Here is a 26,200-nt window from a genome sequence, read left to right as displayed (position 1 = left end):
TGACCAAGGCCAACGTGGAATGTAATAACGTCGAGGTTGACGTACGCTTATGGAACTTTTGTCTGTTCAAGGATAAACGTAAGAATAGACTAAACACGTTCTTATGATTCATATTATCTTTGCTGTATATCGCGAAGACGCGCTATCCTTTATTTGGCGATATTCGTGCTAAATCATTCGAATATAATATTACGTTCGTATATTACAAATTTCATCGTCGAGAAACACGTTACTCGATTTTCCAACTGTTTCAAAGTGATTCAGCAAGTGACGTCATTCTTACGAATAAATATCAAATCAATAAATGTCTCGCGTTTACCTTCGTTCGTAAAAGAAACCTGTTTCAGCTCGATTCTATTTGGAAAATCGAAACAGCGTCTTTTTTTTTTTTCTTTTCTTTTACATTTTTCTTCTTTTTTACTGATAAATAATTACTCGTCTAAATCGATACAGAATCTCACGGTGACTGGTTCGTTTCATAGTATACGTCATATATCGGTAATTGTGGTTCTTCACCAATGCAAAAAAGAAAAAAAAAAGAAAAAAGAAAAGGAAGAAAAATGGAGTGGGCGAGAGCAAGACCTTCGTCAGGTTCGACCCACGCAAGTTATTAACGAGACGCGTGCGTAGAGTTCATTGAATATTAGCTTTCAGTGATCGCGTCGAGTTTTCATGGCGTGGATCCCATTTGTACTGTTCGAGATAAAAGAAAAAGAGAAAAAAAAAAAAGACGTAGAAAAAGAGTAAATCTTTTCGAACTATTTTTTTTCTTTTTTCTTTTTTTTTTTTAGACGATAAACAAGATTTCAAATTAACATACGTACAAATTTTTATATTTTTTAAGCGATAAAAATAAAAATAAGATCGCTCGACGGCTTCTTTTTTTCCTTCTTTCTTCTTTCTCCTCCCTTTCGTTTTTCTTTATTCAGCTGATTCTAATTTAAACGCCGTTTACGAGGCAAACGTGTCATCTTTGACTTCTCATTAGCGTCGCCTCATATTTTGTTGCCCCATTCGATTTATTGTTATCGGTCATACCGCCTACGCTACTCCGCCATTGCTTCTTCCAAGATGCGTACGAATCACTGAGCGAGTTATGAATCGCTTACATAACTTTCTCGCATAATCGTACTTTCCTCCTTCCACGTGTTTCGCGCTCGCTTTTACAACCATATGAGCGAGTGAACGTGTGGGTCTCTTTACCTACGCGTACTGCATCCAAGCTGTGCAACTTAGAAGTCAAAGTATGCCAAGGTTGTTCGATCTATCGATAAGATTTTCAAATATCTTTTACGTTCCTTACGTAGATACGTGTATTAAAAAAATTTCTTTGAAGAAAGACAATCATTTTTGTTTCGTTTTTTTTTTCCCCTCTTCTCTTTTCTTTCTTTTCTTTTCTTTTTAATCGCATATTGCAGACGACGAGTGTAAAAAATATTTCGAATAAACGATCGTTTCATGTAAATCAGATCGATCATCGTTCTCTTCTTCCTTCGTATCGATAATAAAAATATCGTGATATTCGCTCGAGGTCGTTCAGAAAGCATGGCACACGATTAGAACGATTAGAACCTGTTATGAATCTGGGTCAATGCATTAGTTCGTTTACATTGATTTCTACGATTGATCGACTTATTGAATCATAGATCTCGAGACAAGTTACGCATGACATGGCGGGAGATTAGGAGTATCGATTTAAAGTTAGATTAATCATAAAGTTTTTCCTCTCTTTTTTTTAATATGTATATACATTGTAATCTATATTTTTGTCTGACACGCCCTCTTCGAATAATTACACGATCGATTGTCTTATTTACTCTCTTCCTTGATATTACATATATATAAAAGAAAAGAATGTTTTACCTTTCAACGCCATTGGTGTGCCTCTGCTCGAATTTCGAAGGGCCAACCCGCGAGAAATAAATTACACCTCGACTTCCTTCCAATCCTCGGCTAACGACCGCTCACCGTCGATTCGTGTCCATTAGGAAAAACGTCATGTCGATGATCCCTCGGTCAATAAAGGTAATAGCCAATTTGGCACGGCGAGTCGACGACCGGTGGAGTCATTAACATAATTGAAGGTGTCAGGAGATTCGTTATTCTCATATTTTCTTTCTTTTTTCTAACATCATCAAAATTATACACCAAGTTTCATCGACGCATACCTATTTATTACATACTTTGTAATTAATATTTTGAAAAGATAATGTAACATCTATATTTTGCAAAATCTTACTTAAAAAAAAAAAAAAAAAATAAAAAAGAAAGAAAAAAGGGAAAAGCATTAGAAATTTTTAACGATTGATTCGTTTAGATAAGAATTAAACGTGACGATATTAGAAATAATTTCTATCGTGTTTCAGGGCGATCGTAGGAGCTCCGGAGGCCGATACATCGCAAGTGGGTGTGTATAGGGGTGGTGCGGTTTACAGATGCGACATAGCGGCCGACGACAGATGCGACATCATCCACTTCGACGATAATGGTAAGATCATCGGCGACAGTAACGTAGCAACGACATGTTATCATGTCCAAGACGTGTCTCTCGCGAAATTTTATCGTCGATCTTTCAAAAGAAAATCGATACTAAAGCCGTCGAGATGGCAAATCGTTGATTCTGGATCGACGCTCGAGGATCGATCGCGACAGGACCGGTTTTGTATAATTTGCTCGTCAGAATCGAATGTACTTACAGATACATGTGTATAACGATATATATACATACATAATAATACATAGGTATCTATACTTACTTCTTCGTCGGCTTTGCGCACCTTGAAATTGTTCCGTTCAAAAGCGACGGCAAGACGGACAATAGAATTGTCTGTAATTCAAGTAGCAAGAGTAGCGATACTCGGAGTTGCTAACTAAGTCTCTTCGCGTCTGACATGTCTCAAGATTTAATTCGATATCTTTCTTCTTCCACTCCTTTTTCCTATTTTTTTTTCTTTTCCTTTATTTTTGTTTCTTTCTCTTTTCGACTCTTCCAGAGCAAGTACTCGTCCGGTACTTAGAGAGGAGACGCACTCTTGTCGGTACGCTAACAAGACTCCCTACCTCCAATTCTTACTTACATGTTCGCAGTAAGCTGACCCACATTTTCATTCGCTTGAGTTTCAAAGTAGCTTCGTAATCTCGAAAGAGAGAGAGAGAGAGAGAGAGAGAGAGAGAGAGAGAGACACTGCGAAATAACCAGCACACTGACTATATAACGTTTCTATTCTTAGTCGACTCCACCTACCCTGCGTTGACCCTTCCATTTTTCGAAGGCCTTCCGCTCCAGATAATCTTCTCCGTTCGGTTCTAACATTCCGAATAATCAGCTCTCGATGATCGACCGCTAGATTTAAATGGATTCGAAAAGAATGATCTTCAGTTATCGGTTCTTCGCCGAGTAAATAGAGAAACGTTTCAACATAGAATTTAATCTCAAAGCACGATTGAAACGAACACGGTACTACAGCTCGATGTAAATTAGAGGAATCAAGTCCGGTGCGAATTAGATGTATGTATCTACGCTTGCACACCTCGTAACGAGCGTATCTCTCTATGATCAGCAGGCCGTAACTCGGTACGATAATCTCAGCCATAATTTGCCGGCGCGAAAGTAATCGACCGGCTCGAGAAATCCTCGGCCATTCTACCTGCTCGTTCGTTGATTTCGTGTTATCTCGAACACCTCCAGAACAAAGCACGAAACGAACAGGATTATCTACCGGGACATGCGATTTACCGAAACGCTTCGATGACTCTACGAGATCTCTTTTACTTCTATCTTCGTCTCTTTCTTTTTCCTTTTCCTTTTATTATTATTATTATTATTTTTTTTTTAAACAAAAAGTTCCTTATTTATTTATTTTCATTCTTAGAGGAAAGTTGTTAAATGCGTATCGGTCGTCTAAGTCATATTTCATCGATTTGTGTTCCTTATTACTATATATAAAACGACATATATAACGACGTTATACGTATAACGATATATGATATAAATGATAAGTCTTAGTAAATTTACAATCGTTTTTATACGTGTGTTGTTTATATCCTTTTGAAAAATAAGTATCTTACGATTAATGCGTCTTACGGACATGTATCTAATATTTTCTTTTTCGCTAATTTATTTAGCTTATAGTAATCTAATAATGCGGATTTATTCTACGTTTCTAAAAAAAAATGTACTACGCTCTTATTCGAGATGCTGCTTCAACGATTGGTTATATCGTACCTATGTTATACTACGTTGAAAAAAAAAAAAAAAACTTATAATAAATTCATTCGTTCGTTAGAGAAAAGCGTAATAGTAGATATTTTATACAATAATCTATAATATTACGTAAAAATTTATATTAAATATATGAGATGAAATATCTTAAACGATAATAATTTTGATAATTCTCTCTGAAAACTAAGAAATACTTTGTTTACATAAATGCAAAAGGATCAGAGAGTTCGTTAAGTAAGGTTAGGTTAAATTAATTAGTTTCTCGTATAAAATACTTCACTATAGATTAGAGTTTCGTCTTAGTTTCGATCTTCTTATCCAATTAAGATCGGGTCGAAAGATTTCTTCTATCTTCTGCCAGGATAACACGTAGATTATTCAGTCGAGCCCTTGAAACTGATCGAATCGTGCGTCGATCGAAAACGAGATCTAACAATTTTAGTCTAAACTTAAAAAATATTCTCGAAGGGTATAGTTGTACGTAGAAAGAACGATCTTAAAATAGTAATGAATTGCTCGACTAGTCACTCCGACTTTGCGGTGCCGTTGAGACGATGCAAACAAGATGCGTACTCGAAAATAGATCGCGGACGTATGCGTGTGCCGCGAAAGATGACGACGGTATGACCTAATGAAGACGAACGAACAATATACGACCTTCTACATAAATACAGACATTGTTGTCCTTGTGTATCGTTAAACATGTGTACACATAAGACAAGATTATCGAATGAACGTAAACACGTATTTGTAATGTATTGATCGGCGTCCCATTAAAATCAATATTTCTTCAATGTTAACATTGGATCGATACAATGTCCTTGATATTTAAATAGATAATATACGTAATCGTAATAATCTCAATTATTAATTTTTATTAGAAATTAATTCTTATAATTTAATTATATATATAGATAACAAAAAAGACTCTACATAACAAAAAAGATATATATATTTTTAAAAGACGCGAATTAATATATATATATATATATATATATATATATATATATATATATATACATATACACATACATATAAAGAACTTTTTAGAACAATTGAGAGATATAATTTGTGATATCGATTTTGTATAGATACGAATTAATATATATATACACACATACATAACAAAAAAGATATATATATATTAAAAAGACGCGAATTAATATACATACATATATATATATACATATATATAAAGAATTTTTTAGAACAATTAAGAAATATAATTTGTGATATCGATTTTGTATCAAACACGAAGAAAAGAATTCAAGGAGCGATTCCTGTCGATCCTGAGCGAGATCGTCATCGATCCTTATTCGAACTGATCCGGTCGATCCACCTGCGAGTTCCAACGCGTCCAAGTGCCAAACGATCTTCCCGATTGAGGATCGTATCTCTGATTCAGTCTGCGTACGAGGAAGCGATCTCTTGAGTAGAGTCTTCCTCGAGGTCACTTACTCTTCGCCTAACTCAAAGTCAACGTAAGACTGGACGTAGAATGATTTTCTCGAAGAAGAACTTTGTGAAGAGGAGCAGCAACAGGCTTAAGTAAACTCTCTTTTATAGAGAGTTTTATCTCGTCGTATACGCTGGGTAACCTCGAGATACCGAGAATCCGTACTCTTCGACAAGAAGTCGACCCTGCCTAATACAGAAAACCGTAAGACGAGCCCTACGAACGCCCTGCCTACCCGAACGTTTGACACTTCTTGCCGGATACCACCTGGTGGACCTTCACGAGAAGGTCAGAAGATCTTTTCTTCGGCTAATTGATCCTTCCTTCGACGAATAAAATTTACCGTTCGTAATATATATATATATATTTTGTTTTTCTTTTTTAAGAATATTATTATCGTATTTCTATACGTATAAGCACTTACCATATATTCCATCCGTAAAATATATAATGAATGACGATTTACGATTTTTCTAATCTATATGATCCAACAAGATGAGAAAAAAGTAAATAGTGTAAAAACTCAATGTAAAATGAAAAAAAAATTATATCTCGTAGGTAGGTATATCAAAATGTTTATAAATAATAATATTATTATTTGATTTGATATAATATTACTATTTAATCGTAAATTGAATAAAACCGATCGATCAATCATTTATTATTATTTCACTTCGATATCTCGCGTTCCTCGTGTCGATGTGGTCACGCGAGTGTTGTAACTGGTAGAGTTGGAAGACTGACAACTTCCCTTTAAGGACCAATTGCGACCGATACGGTTAACGGCTTCGTATGGTCGTCAGAGTCAGAGTCAGAGGAAGAAACGTCAAGAATATGTTTCACCCGAAAGTAGATATACGTGTTCGTACGAAATATCTACTACTACTATTGTAAGTTTGGTTTATAGATAGTTATCGTCGTATACATACGTTTCTTCGAAATGAAAACCCAAGCGAATGAATCATTTGAATCCGTAATATCGCGTGCCAGAAATTGAACATCAGGAAAGTCATTAGTTTCGACCTGGATTAATTTCTACCAAAAGTGTAAACGTCATAAGAAACGTCATCCTTTTCATTCCGATCCTTTTCAATGTCATCGTATATTACATCGTTCTTTAGACAACATACGTTTCCTTGACTGGCATAATTTTAAATTAGCATATTCGATGTAGACGAACGATAAATTCGAAAGAAGTTTCATTCGATAACGTAACGTTCTCTCGTTCTTCTTCCAGGAAACAACCATGTTAGAAATCCGAGCGTACCTAGTAGTCTGACTCAGATCGATAACAAAACGCTTCAGTGGTTTGGTGCGACGGTATCTGCTTCGAGTAAAGACGGCGGTCCGATTATGGTAAGTACTTTTCTTACTGAAACATCCAGGGGAAAATGAATAGTTTTGATTGAAACGTAGTAACGAGTAAAGTTCATTGATAAGTTCGATTTAATTTTTTATGAAATAAGAAAATCGAGATACGACGTATTCATTAATTGTTTCATTTGTTAAATATATTAAAACGTTTGTTTCAATCGAGTATATACATTTGAAATGATGTTGGATAATATGGGATTTTATTTTCGATTTCATTGATACGTTTTATTTTCATTGATAAGTTCGATTTAATTTTTGATGAATTAAGGAAATCAAAACACGATGTATTCTTTAACTAAATGTATGCATATACTTAAACCATTTTCTTTAATCAAGTATATGTATATGAAATGATGTTGGATAATACGAGATTTTCTTTTTGATGGAGAGTATGGAAAGTACATGAAACGATGTGTGTGGCTTTGTTAAGTCAAATAATTCCACGTAGGTATATAAAACTATACACATCGGCACGCAAGTATCCAGACTTTGTGCGACGGGAAGCGAAGCTTTCTCGCAAGGACAAGGAAAAATAAACTGGAAGAATCCGGCCTTATTTCTGGCTTCTCAGGAAAACTCCTTACAGGGAATCGCAGTTGTTGAAAGAGAGAAGAAGAAAAAGAGAGAAAGAAAGAGAAAGAGAAAGAGAGAGAGAGAGAAAGGAGATCGGTGAAGAAACACGTGCGAGTTGTTCGCAAGTGTTGAATAATCATAAACATTAATTTTCTCTTTAACCGAGAAAATTATTGATTATCCTCGATTAAAAGTTTTGCGAAAATTTTACAACCGAGACGTTTCTCAAAAATCCTATTTTATACGAACGAATAGGTAAACTCTCTCTTTCTCTCTCTCTCTCTCTCTCTCTCTCTCTCTCTCTCTCTCTCTCTCTCTTGGTAGTCGACTCCATTTCTATTTTAAGAATTGAAAATAAACAAAGGCCAGAGTTCCTCGATGTTGTTACTCCGAGGGCAGAACTCGACTTAGAGTGGCAGGATATCATGATAAAATCATGATCGCCCGATGGAACCGATCGTATAATCGATGAAATTTCGAGATGATATTTTATATTTGTAAAAAATTTGGAGAACACTTGACCGTTTTCTTTCTTTTTCCAATACGAGAGATATAAGCATTGCGAAAAGCAATCTTCTCTAATGTAGAAAGATTTTTACTCTTCTCGAAGAGTCACGTATCCGTTCGTAGACGGCGGTACGTGTGATGTACCGCAGCCCTTATTCACTTTGATGCATTTTCTCCAGAAATTCAAACACAGTGCGGTAACGTAGTCGGTACGCATAGAGCTTCTCATAATCCGTTGAACTCCCTGAAAGTCTGGATCCAGTGGGATGTTAGAAAAAAGCGTACGAAAAATCTCGTAAATCCGGATGCGAGACGGGCCCTACGTTTCTCCGAAATTTCGCGCGAGAGACGTACTCGTGAACGGTCTTTGAAATGGCGGCACGATAATTACTTACATAGAGACGTCGTTATTTCGATTGCAATTTGTTTAGTTGCATTTAAAAAAGGGACACGATCAAATTGTTCGATGAATTTGAAAAACGAGAAGGATAAAAAAGAATCGATGATAAAGATCGATCTTGAGATCGAACGAATTTGTTATTAAAATCTAAATGATCGACCATCGATTATTTAAATATAGATCGTGAAATAAAAAAGACGCGGTGAATTATAAATTTATATAAAACGATGCAAACGTTGTAATATTGTTTTCGTATAACAGACGATGAAGAAAAAGTTCGCTCGTAAAACGTGATACAGGTGTGCCATCTAATTCGATTATTTTAAATATGTCTATTGTTTTCGACGACATAAGAATATCTTTAAAGATAAAATTCAATCGTTGGAGGAGGTAAATGACGATGATGATATGAAAATTATGGTATAAACTATGTGATTCTCTATACGTTCTCTACCGTATGAATCAAGTGAAAGTTTAACGGATGTACGAAGAATGAAAAGAAGAAAGAGAGATAAAAAAGAGAGAGAGAGAGAGAGAGAAAGAGTGAGAGAAAGGACAAGAGGTTATAAATAAGAAGACAATTACCGACAATTCCGTACTAGCGTAATTTTCATGCACAGGAAAACGTCATGCTTGCTACTCTGCAACGACATTCTCTCTGGGTCTACCTTTCCGTCCGTCCGCCATTGTACTGGAATTATCTACTTACTCCAGAATGCGAACCCTCTGTAAATCGTCTCCTGTTTTTAAATTCTCTGCACCTTTTCTTCTTCTTCTTCTTCTTCTTTTTCTTTCTTTATTTCGTTTCATCGTTCCCAGTTTAAAATTCGATAATAAAAGTGAAGAACGTTTGAGTTCAAGGACAAGCGGAATTAAATAATTCATTTATCGTCTTTTATCGTTCAAGAAACGTTAATCGTGGCACGTGGTAAAATAAATTAAAGTGGAGAATCTTTAGAAAGAACGGACGTTTCTTTTAAAGATCGGAAGTACAATAGGTACGCGAGTCGCATAATCGATCGTGGCAAACCTTTTGAAAGAAGCACGATCCAGCACGCTAAAACAATGTACCCTCAACTTCTACATACTATTCTCATCACGGACTATGTGACGTCTATCGATGGTACTCGATGTAGCCACGAAAATCGTTATCCGACAAACTTGATTTGTTTTTCCTTTCGAGAAAATAATAGCATGTTTTCAAAGTATGTTATATTAAAAGGATAAGGTGTACGCGACGATGAAATTATATATTTACGATGATCGAAGTAATTAAAAATTCATGAGGTTCATGGTTTCGACCGATTCTTCTTGAAAATCTCTTTCAGAGAAATAAGAAAATAAAAGTATAATAAAGAAAATAAAAGTATAATTCGTTGAACGAGATTGAAAGAGAAAAGAACAGTAGTCGAACGAACGGAACAGAAACGCAATAGGTAATCGTCGAGAGTTGTCGTTGTACCGCTTCTTCCGTAATGACAGATTTCAATCTGAACACAGTCTTCTACCTCTTCCTTGTCCTCTTCTTCTTCTTCTTCTTCTTCTTCTTCTTCTTCTCCTCCTCCTCTTCCTCCATTTCCTTCATCTTCTTTTTCTTCTTTTTCTTCTTCCTCGAACATACAACGTGCGTTTCGCACCGTCGTACGGACACGAACGACGAGCTACCACGATAATTACCTTCTATTAATTGCTTCCGAGAGAAAGGTCGCGTCTAAAGGGCAAACGAGCGAACGAGACTTCGACAGAAAGCAACTTCCGAGCACGTTCGAATAATGCTCACGATCTTTCTTTGCTAACGAAAGAAAAAGTATTTTCGGATGGTGATCTTGCTCTGATGTTTATAAGACTCTTTCTATTAATACTTTTCCTATATTCAAGATTGTTTTGTAATTGTAAACCACGCGAAGGAATCTGTAAATTATGCCACTGTAGTTTTCTACCTTCTTTTTTCTCTTTTAATTTTTTTTCTTTCTCCCCCCCCCCTTTTTTTTTCTTGAAATTCCATTTCTAAAGTTCTACGTTCGATTAGGAATTTTGAAGCTACGATAATGGATAAGGGTCGCATAATAATTCTTATTTTTATATAATTTTCATGCGCAATTAATACAAGTATTTATGAAAATTGTAGAAAATTGATGAGTTTCGAAAGTCGAAGCTTCGTTTATTACGCGTATGTACGTCGAGCGATTTTCAAGAGGTAAATTTACGAAGGAAAAAAAGAAAAACGAGAAAGAAGAGAAAATACAACCGAAAGAGTCGGGATATCAAAGCGAAGGACAATCGCGACCTCGGCGACCCTGCTTGAAAGCAGAGCCTTGTACGAAATCCTCGGGACTTTCCTTCTTTCTACTTAGTCTTCTTCTTCTGTCTACTATCTCCTCCCTCTTCGACACACGCACCGTAGTCCCTTACACCGTGACTTTAGCCCGTTTTGGGAATTCGCATGGGAGGACCCATCGCATGTGAGTTTGCGTGAACGCAAGGAAGGATTCAGGAGGATCGATAGGATTCGAGATTGTCGTTTGTCGGCACACTCTTCGTGAGAATGGAAATGGCATTGTAGAGTCTACTCGACAGGACAATGTTCCTTCAGAGAAGTCACCGTAGACTACACCTCGCAAAAGGCATATAAGATCTCGAGTATGCATTGCCTGTGCTATGTATGTTTCCGATGCGATCTGTTGCCTTTGCAAAAAAAAAAAAAAAAAAAAGAAGGGATTGGAGGAGAGAAAAAAAAACACAAAACGAAACGAGAAAGATAAAAAGAAAAATACAAAACTTGCTCGATACACGCATACTATTATATACATCTAAATCTGCGTCAAAATCGATCGAAAAACTCGAATAAGATAATAAACGATCGAATCGAATGTTTCACAAAGTGTTATCTATGTTCGTAATTAATGTGTGTGTGTGTACATATATATAATTATTTTCTGTTTTATTAACGAAAGTAACTGAAATATTAGCTTGATCGAAGAGACTCATCTCGCTAGTCTGGAACTCGTCTAGCGAGGTGCTTGGTCCTAGAAAAAGGAGGAGGAAGAGGAGGAGAAGGATGAGAAGAAGAAGAAGAAGAAGAAGAAGAAGAAGAAGAAGGGATCGGATAATCCGACGGTCAGACAATACGCATTCCAGTCGTGTGTTTTGTCGAGGGGACAAATTGCGACGCCCGTTAAACGATCCCTTTTTGCTCCGCGGTAGCCTTTCGTGGCCTCCTCCGAGACGGTTCGTTCAAGAACGAACCACTTTGCGCTCTCTCTCTCTCTCTCTCTCTCTCTCTCTCTCTTTCTCTCTTTCTCTCTTTCTCTCTTCCTCTCTCTCGTCTCCTTAGCGGCGTCAGCTTCGTCACGGGAACAAGGAAATGCGACCTTAATACGATAAAACACCGTGAAACTCGTCCATGCTCGTAAACCAAAACGAAACGGATTGATTACGATAGGACTAAGATGAACGATATATACTACTTAAATTGAATATTTAATAATCGAACATCTTTCGAATCCGTCCATGAGTCAATCGGAATCGTTTGTTATTCAAAAGAAAATAAAAAATTTTATAAGCACGCCAACGAAACGATAGGCGAACTCTTTCCCAGAGTTAGTTTTTAAAATACTAATCGTACGAAATGTACTGCTAACAAATTGCAGGATTCAAGGATGATAGATCGTTTGAGTCGTTTTCTCTGACAGTTGCGAGCTCCTAACCTTCTTCTCTCTCTCTCACACACACACACACACACACACATGCTCTTTATTTTTTTCTTTTTGTCTCTTATTATTCTATGTGTTCACAACTACAAGAATCATATGCTCGTATTTGTACGATGTATAAATAATGTTGTGACTCAGTATATACGAGGTGAGTCAACCTCGAAACTAAAGCAACTCCTTAGACTCCACCTTTATGACGTAAATATCCCACTCCGTAACTACTCTGTTATTCTGTCACTCGAAAGTACTTACTCCCTTCTTATTCTTATTGTTTTTTTTTTATCTCTTCTTTCTTTCTTTCTTTTTTTTGCATCTTTCTTTTCCTTTCCTGCATTAGTGATACGGAGTAAAAAATTAAGAGTGATATCTATGTAGATACATGTGTGTGCGTGTGTGTGTGTGTGTGTGTGTGTGTGTGTGTGTGGCTGGAGTCATAAAAAATCAACATCGTAAAATTTTGATACCGTTCGTCGTGCGATAAACGTAAAGCTTGATTTTCTACGAAATAATCAAGTTCACCTTCGACTATCAACGTCGTAATTCGTCGATTAACTCGCGAGGAAGCGAGGACCCATTCACCGTTGATTTTCGTTTGCGTCGTTAATTTCATTCGTGGCAAATAAAATGTCAAGGTGTTCGAAGGCACAGACGAAAGGGAGATGAACGTTTTACGAGCGAACTATTACAGGCCATTTTGTTGTGTTAACAAGAAAGAAAGAGAAGAGAGAGAAAGAGAGAGAGAGAGAGAGAGAGAGAGAGAGAGAGAGAGAGAGAGAGAGAGAGAGAGAGAGAGAGAGAGAGTAACTGAGTGAGAGTCTATACGAAGAAAGAAGTTGTTACATTTCCTTTTTTTATTTTCTTTCTTTTTGTTCCATTTATTGTGGTCATTTTCGGACACCGTCTTTCCGGGCGTTGATCACTCGTTATATTTTTTCTTCATCGCAGTAACCCGTCAGTTATCTCTTAAAAAATAAAATAAAAAAAGAGAGAAAAAGAAGGAGAAAGACGTATAAAACTTACTCGGTAGTTATCACCGGGATTATGATTCACGACGTTTGAATAAAAGGATTTAGTTTAATCTTCTAGAAAGCCTTTGCGAGACGTTCATTGTACTCCAAGAGATAAGGTTTCTTAATCCGAAGAAACGGAAGATGAGAACTCTTTCGGAATATAACGTCATCGGCTTTGTAAAAGACCGAGCATTGTACTCTCTAATGACTTCCGTCCTACGGAAGTAACCCGATTCGATGGCTTCGGCATTATAGGTAGTTGTATAGTCGAAAAAAGAGTGACATGCGCGACGTACATATGTATGAACTTATATGTATTTTGGTGTAGTAAAGAACCGGCCTTCTCTTTCAAATTTAAAAGGACTGTCAACTGCTTTAAAACACGAGCGAGATCTATTCGAAACGATCGAGTTGAGTGCAACCAACCAGAGATGACCTCATTCGTATAAACGAAAATAACTTTCGCTTTATTTCGTTTAAGTTTCCAAACTTTTAACGATCGTCCTTCTCCTCCTTCGATCTCTTTTCTTTTTTTTTTCTCTCCTCTTGTTTTTCTTTTCTTTTTTTTTTTTGTCGACAGTTTTATCGTTTGAAAAAAAGTTCGATGATTTTTAAAAGATTTTTAGAAACGATAAGATTCATCAAAGATTTTCTCGACGTATCGTTTTCATTTAATTCTTCGAAACTTTTCGTTGCATAATAATACCCGTGCGTTTAGCGAGTCTTGTCATATTTATTCGACGCGATACTCCGTGACTCGCGAAGGATCTTCGAGGCGTGCGCGTGCGCGCACGTGCGTACGAACAATAAAGGCGTAAAAGCATGAAGCTTTACGACGATGCGAGACCAGCTGCCGTTTGGTTTTCTCTCATCTTGGCCCGCGTCCAATCGGCCGATCGTAAAGTTCGACGAAGAATCGTAAATGACGCGAACACCCTACGTGCGTGTTCTTCCTTTTCAACGTATGTACGTTGCCATCATAAAAATTATTTTTCCGATGAGATATATACTATATATACACATACATAAATATATATAATATATATTCATGATGTATATGTGTGTAATGATATATAATTTTCATAATATTTGATTATATCAAATTTATTTAATTATATAAATCGTTCTATACGATATACGTATATATGTTAATATGTATTTATCTTATATACGTATATAATCGTGAAATATCTGTTTGTATATATCTATACAACGATACGATACATAGAAAGAGCACTTTACTCGCTAAATTCACGAACGACTTCACGCTTTTCTCCTTCCCCGTTCATTGAGATGCCTGTTGAAAGCTCGTGAAGTGGCCCACCGAGGAAGACATTAAAGGAACCATGTTATTAGCCGTGTTTTAAGCTACCTCAAGTGGTCCTCGAGTTTATAAAGATCGTACTCGAGTGATCGTAAAATGAAAAAATGAATAAAATAGTACGCATCGTGTTTCCTGAATGGCCATTGTTTCTTCATTTCTCGTAGATTTCAATTTTAGTTTATATATTTTATCGGATGGCAAAGTAAGTTTATCGTTTATCTTTAAGATAAAAAAAAAAAAAAAATAGAAGATCTCGTAAAAAAATAGATATTTTCGTAAAAGAACAAAATTTCATATCCAATATTTTCCAAACGTCTTCTAATTCGTTCGCAGATGTGATACAGTTTAAAAACTTATTTTGCTATAAAACTCGCTTTTTCTTTTTCATATCTTTTTTTTTTTTTCTTTTTTTTTTTTTAATAATAATAATAAAGCAATTGTACAACTTGTTCCGTACAAAAAAAAGTATGCTTCATATATTTATCCATATTGTATAATAACGTTTACGAATTATAATTAATAAAACGTAATTAGAATTCCTCCAAGTGCAAAAAAGAAAAAAAAAAAAAAGGAAAAAGTTTAGCCAATAACTCTGTTAAATACCATTCATCCGTATCTAAATTCGATTCTAAATCTTTTATTTATAGAAGAGTAAAGAAATCCCGTTTCGCGATAGTCATTCTACGATCGTGAAACGATAAATGAATACAAATTTAACATTCTACCGTATACACCCGAAATGCATTCTTGTTTCTCTGCATTCAAGTTTAATGGCGGCTTAAATATATTATCTACTACGTCGTAACTAGCGTTTCATCGTTCACCTTTAAATCGAAGATACTCGAACGAAGAAGAAAACTAGGAGGAATCGCGTGTGTAAGAACTTCGCGATCGAATTCCTACGACTCGCTCGGCCGAGTTCTTTCTTCTTTCGAGTTCTATTTCATCTCGATGACTTCCTCTCTTTCCTTTCTTTCTTCCTTCCTTGCTTGCTTCCTTCCTTCCTTCCTTATTTCTTCTTTTTCGTTTCTTCTTTCTTTCTTTCTTCTTCGATTCTTCGGCCGAATTCCTTCGTTCCTTCGCGGCACCGGTGAAAGGAATCGCCAAAGGTTTCTTTATTTGGAACGACCGATAACCGTTTCTTTCCGCTTACGGCTTCGACGACATAGTCGCGAGCTCTTCGTCGACCGCCATTATTCTCTTCGACGTTGCACCAAACCGAAAGGAGAAATGTGCGAGAGCGTATTTAACGGTCGTTGTTGCTCTCCGTCAGTCGGCATTGAGTTCAGTCATAGTGGTTCGTACGTTATCATAGCGGTAATCCTTCAACGATTGAGCTAAACTGGCGCAATGGATAAATTACGCTACTTTGGCGCATCGTCTTCTCTCTATTATTTATCTTTCTCTCTCTTTCTCTCTTTGTTTTCTTTTATTACGTTCGTACGTAGTAACAACATCCTCTGTTTTCATCGGAGTAATCCGATTCGTTCCGTAAAACGTTTACACATTTTTGTTTTTATCTATTTATTTATTTATTTATTTATTTATTTATTTTTTTCTTCTCTTCTTCCGTTTTTTTTTTTTTTTAATTCATTCTTTTCCAGTTGATTCATAACATCTATTATGATCACCTTCGTAGAATCGGCTAACGTTCGCGCGTGTAACAACTTAATCGATGGAATCGAATTCTCTTTCCTCGTAATTCTTGATTAAAAGAAAGGTGGATGGGATGTAGTGGGTGTAGACCTCACCGGTTACGTGCAACAACGTGTTCCAGATACAAGAGAATCGCGTGCGTATAACGACGAAGCTCGTTGTAACGCCCCTTAATTGGCTCGCAATTAATATTGGTCGTGTTGCGTGCATCGAACGAAACCGGTGCGCATTCGTATAATTCTTCCTGAAAAGGATGAACATGAGAGAAAGAGAAAGAAAAAGAGAAAGAGGAGAGAAAGAGAGAGAAAGAGAGAGAGAGAGAGAGAGAGAGAGAGAGAATTAGCAACACGTGCGTGCTTTTGCTTCTGGTGTATGCATGTGAAATCAACGTTCGAGCCTCGTTAAGGCTCGTTTACACGGGCCAACCTTGAAAAACGATTAAAATATTAACGTGTTGCAGGCGCAAACAATGAGAGCTATGCGTGTTCCCTCGAGGCTATCGTTCGAGAGATTACGAAGAACTATCTTTTCTTTTTTTTTATCATCTTCATCATCTTCATCTTATTCTTCTTATTTTCGTTCATAACGATTTTTATATCGTTATATCGTTAGAAACACGAGCGAGAAATAGAGAATTCAATCCTCTTCACCTGCTACTTATTCTCTCGAGGTCAATGGCTGCTTCTGTTAGCCGGTCAACTACAGAAGATCGACGTAACTCGATTGGATTATTATCAAGCGAGAGACAACGAGAGGGATGGTAGTCGAACAGGATGAATTCGTCACGATGATCATCGATGTTATTAATAGGTAACGAGGGAGAAAAGTGGTCAATTTTTTCAACGTTGCACTGACAATTGAAGAATTCAACATATGTGTATACATTAATATAATCATTTTTTTTTTATCTCGCGATTCTTTAATCACGATGCTGAGAAGCGTTCTTGCGTTTCGCGATTTCATTCAAGATAAAAACTTAACGCGGGATACGGTCCAATAACGTGGCCGCAATAGCTGATTGTAGGAGTAATGATAAATTCTAAATACAGCAATGATCTATACACATTACGCAATACATACTAGTAAACGTATGCAGATATGTATATCCTCGAACTTGAAGGCCTTCAACGAGTACATAACTAAATGACATCATCCGTTAAAGTATACTTTCTTCTCTCTCTAACGCCCAAGTGAATAGTTACATACATACATCGGGAAATTTTCGATGTTGGTTAGCATTGAACGAGCAAGATCGTCGAGTAGACGACACGAACTCGTTAAAATGCTCCTCTTATTACGAGCAAACGCATCGTTAACAATGCAAACACACTGGGATAAGGAAAGAACGAAGAAAGAAACTTTGAATGATGTTTGACTTAACTCAATTAAGTTTTCCCTTTGTTACAGGCATGTGCTCCGAGATACATCTGGTTCTCTCTATCACAGCCAAGATACGATCCTGACGAATCGAGATCGACTAAAGAAACTACCGTTGGTAATCGAAGAGATCCAGTTGGTACCTGTTGGGTAGTCGACAAAAATTTCAACGAATCTCAAGAATTTTCTCCATGTCGAACGAGTGAGTATTTTTTTTTTTTTGTTTTTTCCTCATTTCTCGATCGATCACGAAAAATCGAGTAAAATTATTCGAGCATTACACCACGTAAGTTCGAAATACTTGGACGATCTATCGTACATCTGTTGACCATTCCTTCCTGGATTTAACTCTTGAATTTACGGAAAAATGTTGAAGAATGACGTCTGTTTAGACTCAAATTCGAGTGTTATAAACAGTCGTAAAGTGGTGAGTCTCGGCTCGAAACAGACAGATCTTGACTACTGTTCTTTCTTTCTCTTAGTTTTTCTCTTTTTTCTTTTTTCTCTGTTCTTCTTTTCAAAATTCATTTCTTTCTTTTTCCCCTATTAACGTTAAGGAGAATTTGAGGGGTCTCGATTTAGCCGAAGAGAGGTAAATCCTTGACGGAACGGAGAAAGTTTCGAGGATCTCAAGGATCAAGGCGACATATGGTCGTGTTCTCAAACTATAGCAACCATAAATACGCCTCGTAACAGGATACTTCCTGCCAACCCGTAGGTACTTACTTACTTACCTCCGCCTTTCGCGTTTTAATGACAAAAGACATATCGACTTTCGTACGTCGTACGAAATTCTACGGGATCGAGCTTCGTTGTCCCGTGATAATAATTTAAACTACAACGAAATTCAATTAGCGAAAGAAAATCTCGAACACTATGGTAGTCTCTTCGAGTTGAATGCTTCCGAATCGATATTTCATGACTCTCGTATTATCTTTGGCTAAAACTTTGTTCATATTTTTAAAGCGACGAGAAAAACACTTGTCTCCGACGATTACGAGCCAACACAGTAAGAGATAACAATCGTGCTAAAGTAGCTTTTCCGCGTTATCGATCTTCTTTATCGACAGAGTAAAGTAGCTGCCGTGTTATCTCGTAAAAGCAATATCTTATTTGCGACGTGGAGACAAGGGGAAAGTCGGGGGGTGGAGAACGCATTACCTCGAAATTTCGATCATTGAAACGAGTTCGTAGCATGAGCTCATCGCTGAGAAATTCCAAGCTCGTGAATCGCGTAATTAAACAATTTGTTGGATCCCAAAGAGAAAGAGAAAGAGAGAAAAAGAGAAAAAGAGAAAAAGAGCGATTAGAAGAGAAACGAGAAACCGTGAACGACAACTTTTCTTGGGAATTGTATTTTAGCAAAAGAATCTTTCACGATGGAGAAAAACACTTTGCAATTTATAACGCATCTCTCCTCACGTTTTATTTTACGAATGGAAAGTCGTAACATTCGTCGTGAGCATTGTTCGCTTTTATTATGAAAGAAAAGCCACATCCTCTCGCCCGTATATCTTTCAACGTTTTATCTTTCGAACACCGTCACCAATAGATACTCTACCAGCACACAGGTATTCACTTACTCGACACTTGTTCGTAAAACTTCTGACGTGTGACTCATTCGTTGAAATAAATGAAAGTTACATTAATCAAGAGAACTATATTCGGAATCTTATCAATCTGTCACCTGGATGTAGGAAATTTATTTTTATTACAAATGAAATGGTACGAATGAAAAAATTAAGATTTCGATAAATTAATGAAAACGTTCGATCACAAAATTGGAACGGATAGTTCTTTCTCTAGCAATAGATTTTTACGATTCGATTACAAGGATTGGTTTCTTTTTTTTATCGTTTTTATTTTTACGAATTTCTATTTTTAATCTTATCGCACGTTTTTCTCCAAGCAAATATATTATGATTTTTTTTTTATTCTATACATATGATCTACTTTATAATCAATTTTATAATCAATTTGGATTTACGGATATCGATCGTATAGATATATGTACCCTAATTGGAATATATTATTCATGTACAATATTTTTTTATTAAGAATTATTTTTCTATGGATTTATATCGTTTATTTTTATGATTTGTGTCATACATATTGTTTTCTATAATATTTAATACTATTCTCATATTATCAATGACTTTTATCAAGTCTAAATTTTCCAATACCTCTGATTTTCTTCTGTGATATATACTTTAACTAATTCAATTTTTTATTTTGATATTTTGGAAATATAAAAACAAATATGGTTACATAAAAGATTAACGAAGTTACATAAGTTATTACGATCAATTTGCTTGATTCAAAACCTTCTTATATCATTTTCTCCTCATACTTATTTTCACTGATATCCTTCATATTGATACGAAAATCACGTTAAAATGGGATCTTCTTCATTATATAAAATTCAAGCTCTTATCGTTATATCAATCAAAGTCGAAATAAATTGCTACAAAATAATAATTAACGATTTGATGTTGATTCATTTAACTTTAAGTATAAAATCAATTGACGTATTACATGATTTCGATATTAACAGAGGTAAAAAAGAAATGATTTATGAATAATATTCTTTTAACGGATTAAGAATTCATTTATTGTAGTTAAGTCTTCTATTGAAAATGAAATTTTGTTGTATATACTTGTATACTTGTCTGATTTCGATCGTGTATAAATATTCGAATTCGAATTCGTTGAAGGATCATTGTCGTGTGTAAATGAACCTTTAGTTTAATTTTTGTTAACTCGATAAGGTTAACATATAAACGTTTTGTAAATCGTCGATTTGAAGTTCGGTCGACGGTTGGTATCCGTTAGATTAGAGAAAGGAAGGACAAAACGCGAGAAGCGCATTCCACGATGAAAGGCACCCACTCGTTCGCTGCTATTACATAGATACTTTGAAAAAAAGAAATGATAATTAGAAGGCGCCATAGAGCGCGAGCGGTACTAACTCAGCGCCGTTCTAACGAGGCCAATTAGCACTTGATCCTACTTGAATTACGATCGAGCTGGCCGATCCCTGCCTGTCTACCCGGTTATTTTGCTACACGTTGTTTCTTTTTCCGGCTTGCCGATTCATTAAAACAAATTGTTGAGCGACACCGACGCAATTTATCTCTGTGTTTCGACGTTAAATTCACGCTATAATTATTCTTTTTGTCGGAAACTATGATATATGTATATATATATATATATATATATATATATATATATATATATTCGCTTTTTAAAATGTACGATGAACGATTACGAAGAATAGATTAGAAATTTCACGAACAGGAGGAAAGCGTTGCCTGATAATAAATGTCAACGTGTGTCTAATCGTGTTATATACATATAAAAGGTTTCTATATTACCAAGGAGGATATAAATAATTCTACAATTAAAGAGAGGAGAAATAGATAGGAAACGAAGGTCGATAACCGATATAAAAGAATAAAGAAATAGACAGAGGGAGGGACAGCAGCAATGGCCTTCGAATTTCTATAGAAAAATGATACGATAAAATACGCGCTCAACTGTACGTATAATAATGCACAAATGCGTGGACTTCTCACACGTTCGCAGCATCCAAGAGTATCACAGTGACTCCATTCATCGCATGTAACTCGATTAAGAGACGCGTCGGACAACGCGATTCTCGAACCACTCAACTTTGTGATTTCGATTCTTTCGTCCATACAATCTTGTACCATCGACTTTTTTCAAGTAGCGATATATTAATTAATCAGATATTGGATACTCGTTATTACATTTTTTATATTTATAAATAAACTTTAGGAACGTAAGAAACCGATACTTACCGGTGTAATTGAATTTGCAAAGTATCTTCGAACAGCAATGTAAAATATTTCTTATAAATATTTATTGAATAAAGAAGTTGAGAAGTCGACAAATATTCGCGATTAACTCGAATGCAAGGATTTTCTTCTCCCTCTTTCTCTCTCTCTCTCTCTCTCTCTCTCTCTCTCTCTCTCTCTCTCTGTCTGTCTTCTTATCCGTGACGAGTAAAAGTCTGGAAAATACCGATCGATCTTAACTTTTTATCGCGGTTCTCTAATGCGTCAACGATCAGAGTCGGATCACGGACCAAGAGAAGCGATCGATGTAATTGCGTGAGTAGCAGCTCTCGTCCAAAGTGACCGATCGTTCGTCGGTCTCTCTTCGTCTTTCTCTCATAACGTATGTAAAAGCTCATGCATGCTGGTAAAACACACATACGTTTGTGTGTGTGTGTGTGTGTGTATATGGAAGAAAGGCACGGCCGAGATCCTCCGACCGGGGAGCAGACCGGATATTCTCCCCCATTCGAGCCTACATTTCTTACAGTCCGTGCATGCGGCTATGACCCTGCGTCGTCGGTCTTGGACAATATTTAATTCAATTGACGATTGACCATTCCAATTGAAATATTTCATTCATCAATCAGAATTGAAAATTTACTTAAATCATTGTTAGCTACTCGTGATTAAATTTATCAGATATTTTTACTCGGTTAATCGGATTAATGATTCTCATCGTCGCGAGATCAATGTCCCTTTCTACATATTTTTATCGTTTCTTCGTTCGTTACTAACAATTTGAGAAAATTTGTTAAACGATCCTTTCGAAGTGACTCGTATTAACGATTTACCGTTTAATAATAATGTGTGAAATAAGTAATAAGAATTAAAATGAATTACGTGTTTCTACGGGATTATTTCTAAAATAATTCAAACTCTTACAACGAATTACTTCTTAGAGAGATCCAGTAAATCTTCAATATCGTTTTATTCGTAGATGTCGGCATATCTACTGACCCTGTTCCGCAATAAACGCTTCGTCACTTTTATCATTCCATCGAGATTCATTCTTCTTAATTAATTCATTAAGTAATTAATGAAACGTGGCCCTACGTCGAATCTGACTCGACATCGCATCTCGTTTGATCCTCTGGCATATCGATAAAAAAATATGTTTCAATAATTATAGATATTTCTCTCATGTTAAAATATTGAAATGAAAGATCATTAAGAATGGAATGAGGTTAATTATTTGAATTTCTTGAAGAGTTAACGTTCTAATCTAACAGAACGTCCATATTTCTCTTTCTCTCTCGCTCTTTCTTTCTTTCTTTCTTTCTTTTTTTTTTTTTCTTAATGAATAGATCGATAAAATTAATTTTTTTCCCTAATAGATATATCGTAAAATAGATCGTAGGTTATACGTTATAGTGCCACGTGATATGAAAAGCTCGATCGTTCGAGTTTCTCTTACGATTCCGTTTATTTCTTTTCATAATATTAATAGACGATTCGACGTTCCTACGTATGAAAGTGTGAGAAAGATTACGAGCGTGGTTATGGCGAGACGTATGTTGGTAGGTACCTAACACGCATCGTACGCGTTTCATGCGTGGCGTGCGTGACGTAAGCGTATTCGTGGACGATGGGGTTTGGCTTTGCTGAGGTCAGGGATCCAAACAGGGAGATCTGATCTCAGAAGGCAGATTTCTCACGTCCGCTTACGTCGAGAGACTCTCAATGTAGGTATCGCGAAGCTCCATCTTATTTCTGCGCGAATTCGGTGCCTTCCTTTTTATTTTCTCTTTCTTTCTTATTTCTTTCTTTCTTTCTTTCTTTCTTTCTTTCTTTCTTAAGCTTTTAAAGTTAAAAATCTATCGTTCGATATTCGAGAAACGGTCCACTTGTAATCCCTTTCCCTCCTTATCGAACTCGTAACTTTCCATTTTATCGTTGACATTGTCTCAGTTCCATACGATAACCGTTATGGTAATCGTGACTCGGAGAAAATTTAAGACCACCCTGGGCGACTTTCCTTACTACTTTCATCCTTTTCTTTTTCTTTTTTTTTTTTGGCTTTTTTTCTTCTTCTTTTCTCGTATTTTTACTTTCTTATCTATGTGACCGTTCCGATAGCCGCCAACGAACAGTAGTGACCGTCGACTGAAAGTTCGGAAGCTCTTCCGTACGGTCGGTGACTGGAAGATAAGACAGATAACACGTGAAACCGAAATCTGTATTCTCTCTCTCTCTCTCTCTCTCTCTCTCTCTCTCTCTCTCTCTCTCTCTCTTTCTTTCTCTATTTTTTTTTCTTTTTCTTTTCCAATTTAAAAACGATTTATTCGAGTATATTCGAGCTATAATTAACGCGTTACGTAAACGAAATATATGTAGGTATTTTAACCATCGAAAATAATCGCTAATTAAATTGGCAAAGAAATCTCATTCTTTTCAATGTAAAATTTTCAACATCGTTATACCGGAAATAACATGTAACGTAAACGAATGTCAACGAAAAGGTTAATTAATTAAAATCTCTCTTTATCTTTCGATAAGTTATCGAAGTTTCCTGCTTGGCGCCCGGAATTTTTCTATGGAACGAAATCAAAGAAGAAGGAATTCTCGTAGCACGGCGAACTAGGAGAGATAGAGAAAATGAATCGTAAACTCGGCGAGCGAAGATCGATCCGAGGTTAATGATGCGTGCACCTACCCATTTAGGCGTATGCACACGATGCCTTTGAAACGTATGCCGTTCGACTTCCTAGTCGATAACTCGTAATACTCGAGGTTCGACCTCCAACGTTCAAATGCCGTCGAAATGCGCCGGAGTACTACTTCCGTTATAAGTAATACTAATTTCAAAACTTTCGAGAATTTCCTGGATGTATTTCAATCGAAATCTCGATTATTTTATCAATCATCCACGATAACGATCGGATTAAGATCTATTTGTTTATAAAAACAAACACTCGCTGTATTATTTTTCTCTTGTTTCTTTTTTAAAACGAAAAAGCATTGAATCGTGATACGTATCATGAATATCACGTGATTAACGAAGTATGAAGAGTTTCAAGAATAAAAAAAAGAAGAAGAAGAAGAAGAAGGTCATTCACTATATAATTGTCCATTTCCGTTTCAGGGTATTGGGGATACCACAGGCAAGGCTCGTGTCAGGCCGGTTTGGGTGCCGCCATGGCTAAGGTAAAAACGAAATTTGAGTTTAACAATTTTATAACGATTTTCTTTAATCCTTCTCAATATTTAACTCGTTTATCCAGGTTAATTAAAATCGAAAATTAGCGAACAATGACACGATATACAATTGTTGCATTTTCGTATGTAAACTTCTATTCTTTATTTTCTTTTTTTTTTAACGCGCGAAAAAGAAGAGAACTATAGGGAATCTCTAAAGAACCTTTAACGGTATAAATCCCGAAAGAGGGTTGGAAAGAGGGTATATAAATATAATGCTGGTGCTAGCCAACACGTCAGGAAAAAGTTAAGGGACGATACGAGGGGGTCGGTTAGAGCCAAATATGGCGAGGAATGCGAATTCCTACTCTACGCAACATCGCGATGTATTCGTATTCTTATTCGTACGATAGCTTACCCACGGTCCAAAGAGCGAGCAATCGGTAGGACTGTCTCTCTCTCTCTCTCTCCTTTTCTTTTTTTTCTTTTTTCCTTGCACATGGTCGTCGATTGTCTTGTCGAAAGCTCGCTTTTCTGGCTCCCATCTTCTCGACTTGGTCCCTCCGATCGAGTCAGGATCGAAGAGACGTCTTCGAAGAGATTTTTCTTCGATTTCATCGAATTCCATACGTTCCTCAGACTTTACGGAAACAAAATGGGTTACCTACGTACTTACATACGTACGAGAGAAAGAAAGAGATTTATCCTCATGACACTTGTTCCCGTGTTACGTTGTATACCTCAACTATTCGTCTTCGTTTCTCAATATTCTTCTCTTTCTTTCTTTCTCTATCTATCTATATCTCTATATCTCTACCCTTTCTTTTTCTTTTCTCTTATTTTCATTTGATTTATTTTCTTTTTTCTTTGATCGTGTGACCTACCGACTTCGATCTAATCTCTCTACGCGTAAGAAGTTCCTCGACACGACGTCGGAGCTTTGTATAAACTGAGACGCGGAAAAGAGACTAAAAAAGAAAGAGAGAGAGAGAGAGAGAGAGAGAGAGAGAGAGAGAGAGAGAGAGAAAGATATATATGGGAACGAGAGAAAGAGAGAAAGAGAGAGACAGTACTTTCGCGCAGCGGGACAGCTTCGATTGCCGCCAAAGAAATAGTGGGACAATTCCGCGAGCACTCAGTTGCTCGGCTATCTTCCTCGGATGTATAATTCAGAATTGTCCGGCTATATGGCAGATGTTTAATGCATGTTCCCCCGTGCGGATCGTAGCCGACTTTACTCCTCTCGCCAAACGGCATTCAATGTTAATACCCCGCCCTCGCTTTAGCTCAATCCCCGTGCTTTTACCCACGCTTTGAAATCGACCCTCTTCATTCCACGTTCTCTCTCGTTTCATCCCTATTCCTACGCAACAAGTGTCGTCCGGGATCTTAGCCTAATTCGATCTCGAATTTATCTTGTGAAATACTATCGTACGTATCTATTTCTTTTGGATTTATTATTTGTTTCTTTTTAATTGTTTTATTATTTTTATTTTTATTTTTATTTTTGTTCCTTCTTTTTCATCTTCTTCTTTTTCTTGTTCCTTTCAACCCCGAAAACTTACGGCCGATTTTGTTTATCTCAAATAGTCT

General features: G+C 36.4%; 1 protein-coding gene across 2 annotated transcripts in view; it reads left to right on the top strand.

The window, feature by feature from the left end:
• Positions 1–26,200, top strand: part of LOC122631926 (integrin alpha-PS2) — a 49,791-nt gene that overhangs the window by 9,488 nt on the left and 14,103 nt on the right. For both annotated transcript variants that reach the window (XM_043818153.1, XM_043818152.1), the window contains exons 2-5: positions 2,367–2,488; positions 6,916–7,034; positions 17,643–17,814; positions 24,555–24,616. In XM_043818153.1, the coding sequence (XP_043674088.1) occupies positions 2,367–2,488; positions 6,916–7,034; positions 17,643–17,814; positions 24,555–24,616 (475 nt within the window). The remainder of the gene's footprint in view (positions 1–2,366; positions 2,489–6,915; positions 7,035–17,642; positions 17,815–24,554; positions 24,617–26,200) is intronic.

This window comes from Vespula pensylvanica, chromosome 9 (assembly GCF_014466175.1).
Source record: "Vespula pensylvanica isolate Volc-1 chromosome 9, ASM1446617v1, whole genome shotgun sequence".
Taxonomy (NCBI): Eukaryota; Metazoa; Arthropoda; class Insecta; order Hymenoptera; family Vespidae; genus Vespula; species Vespula pensylvanica.
Note: the sequence above shows the minus strand (reverse complement) of the source record. Positions and strands in the feature narration are given on the sequence as shown.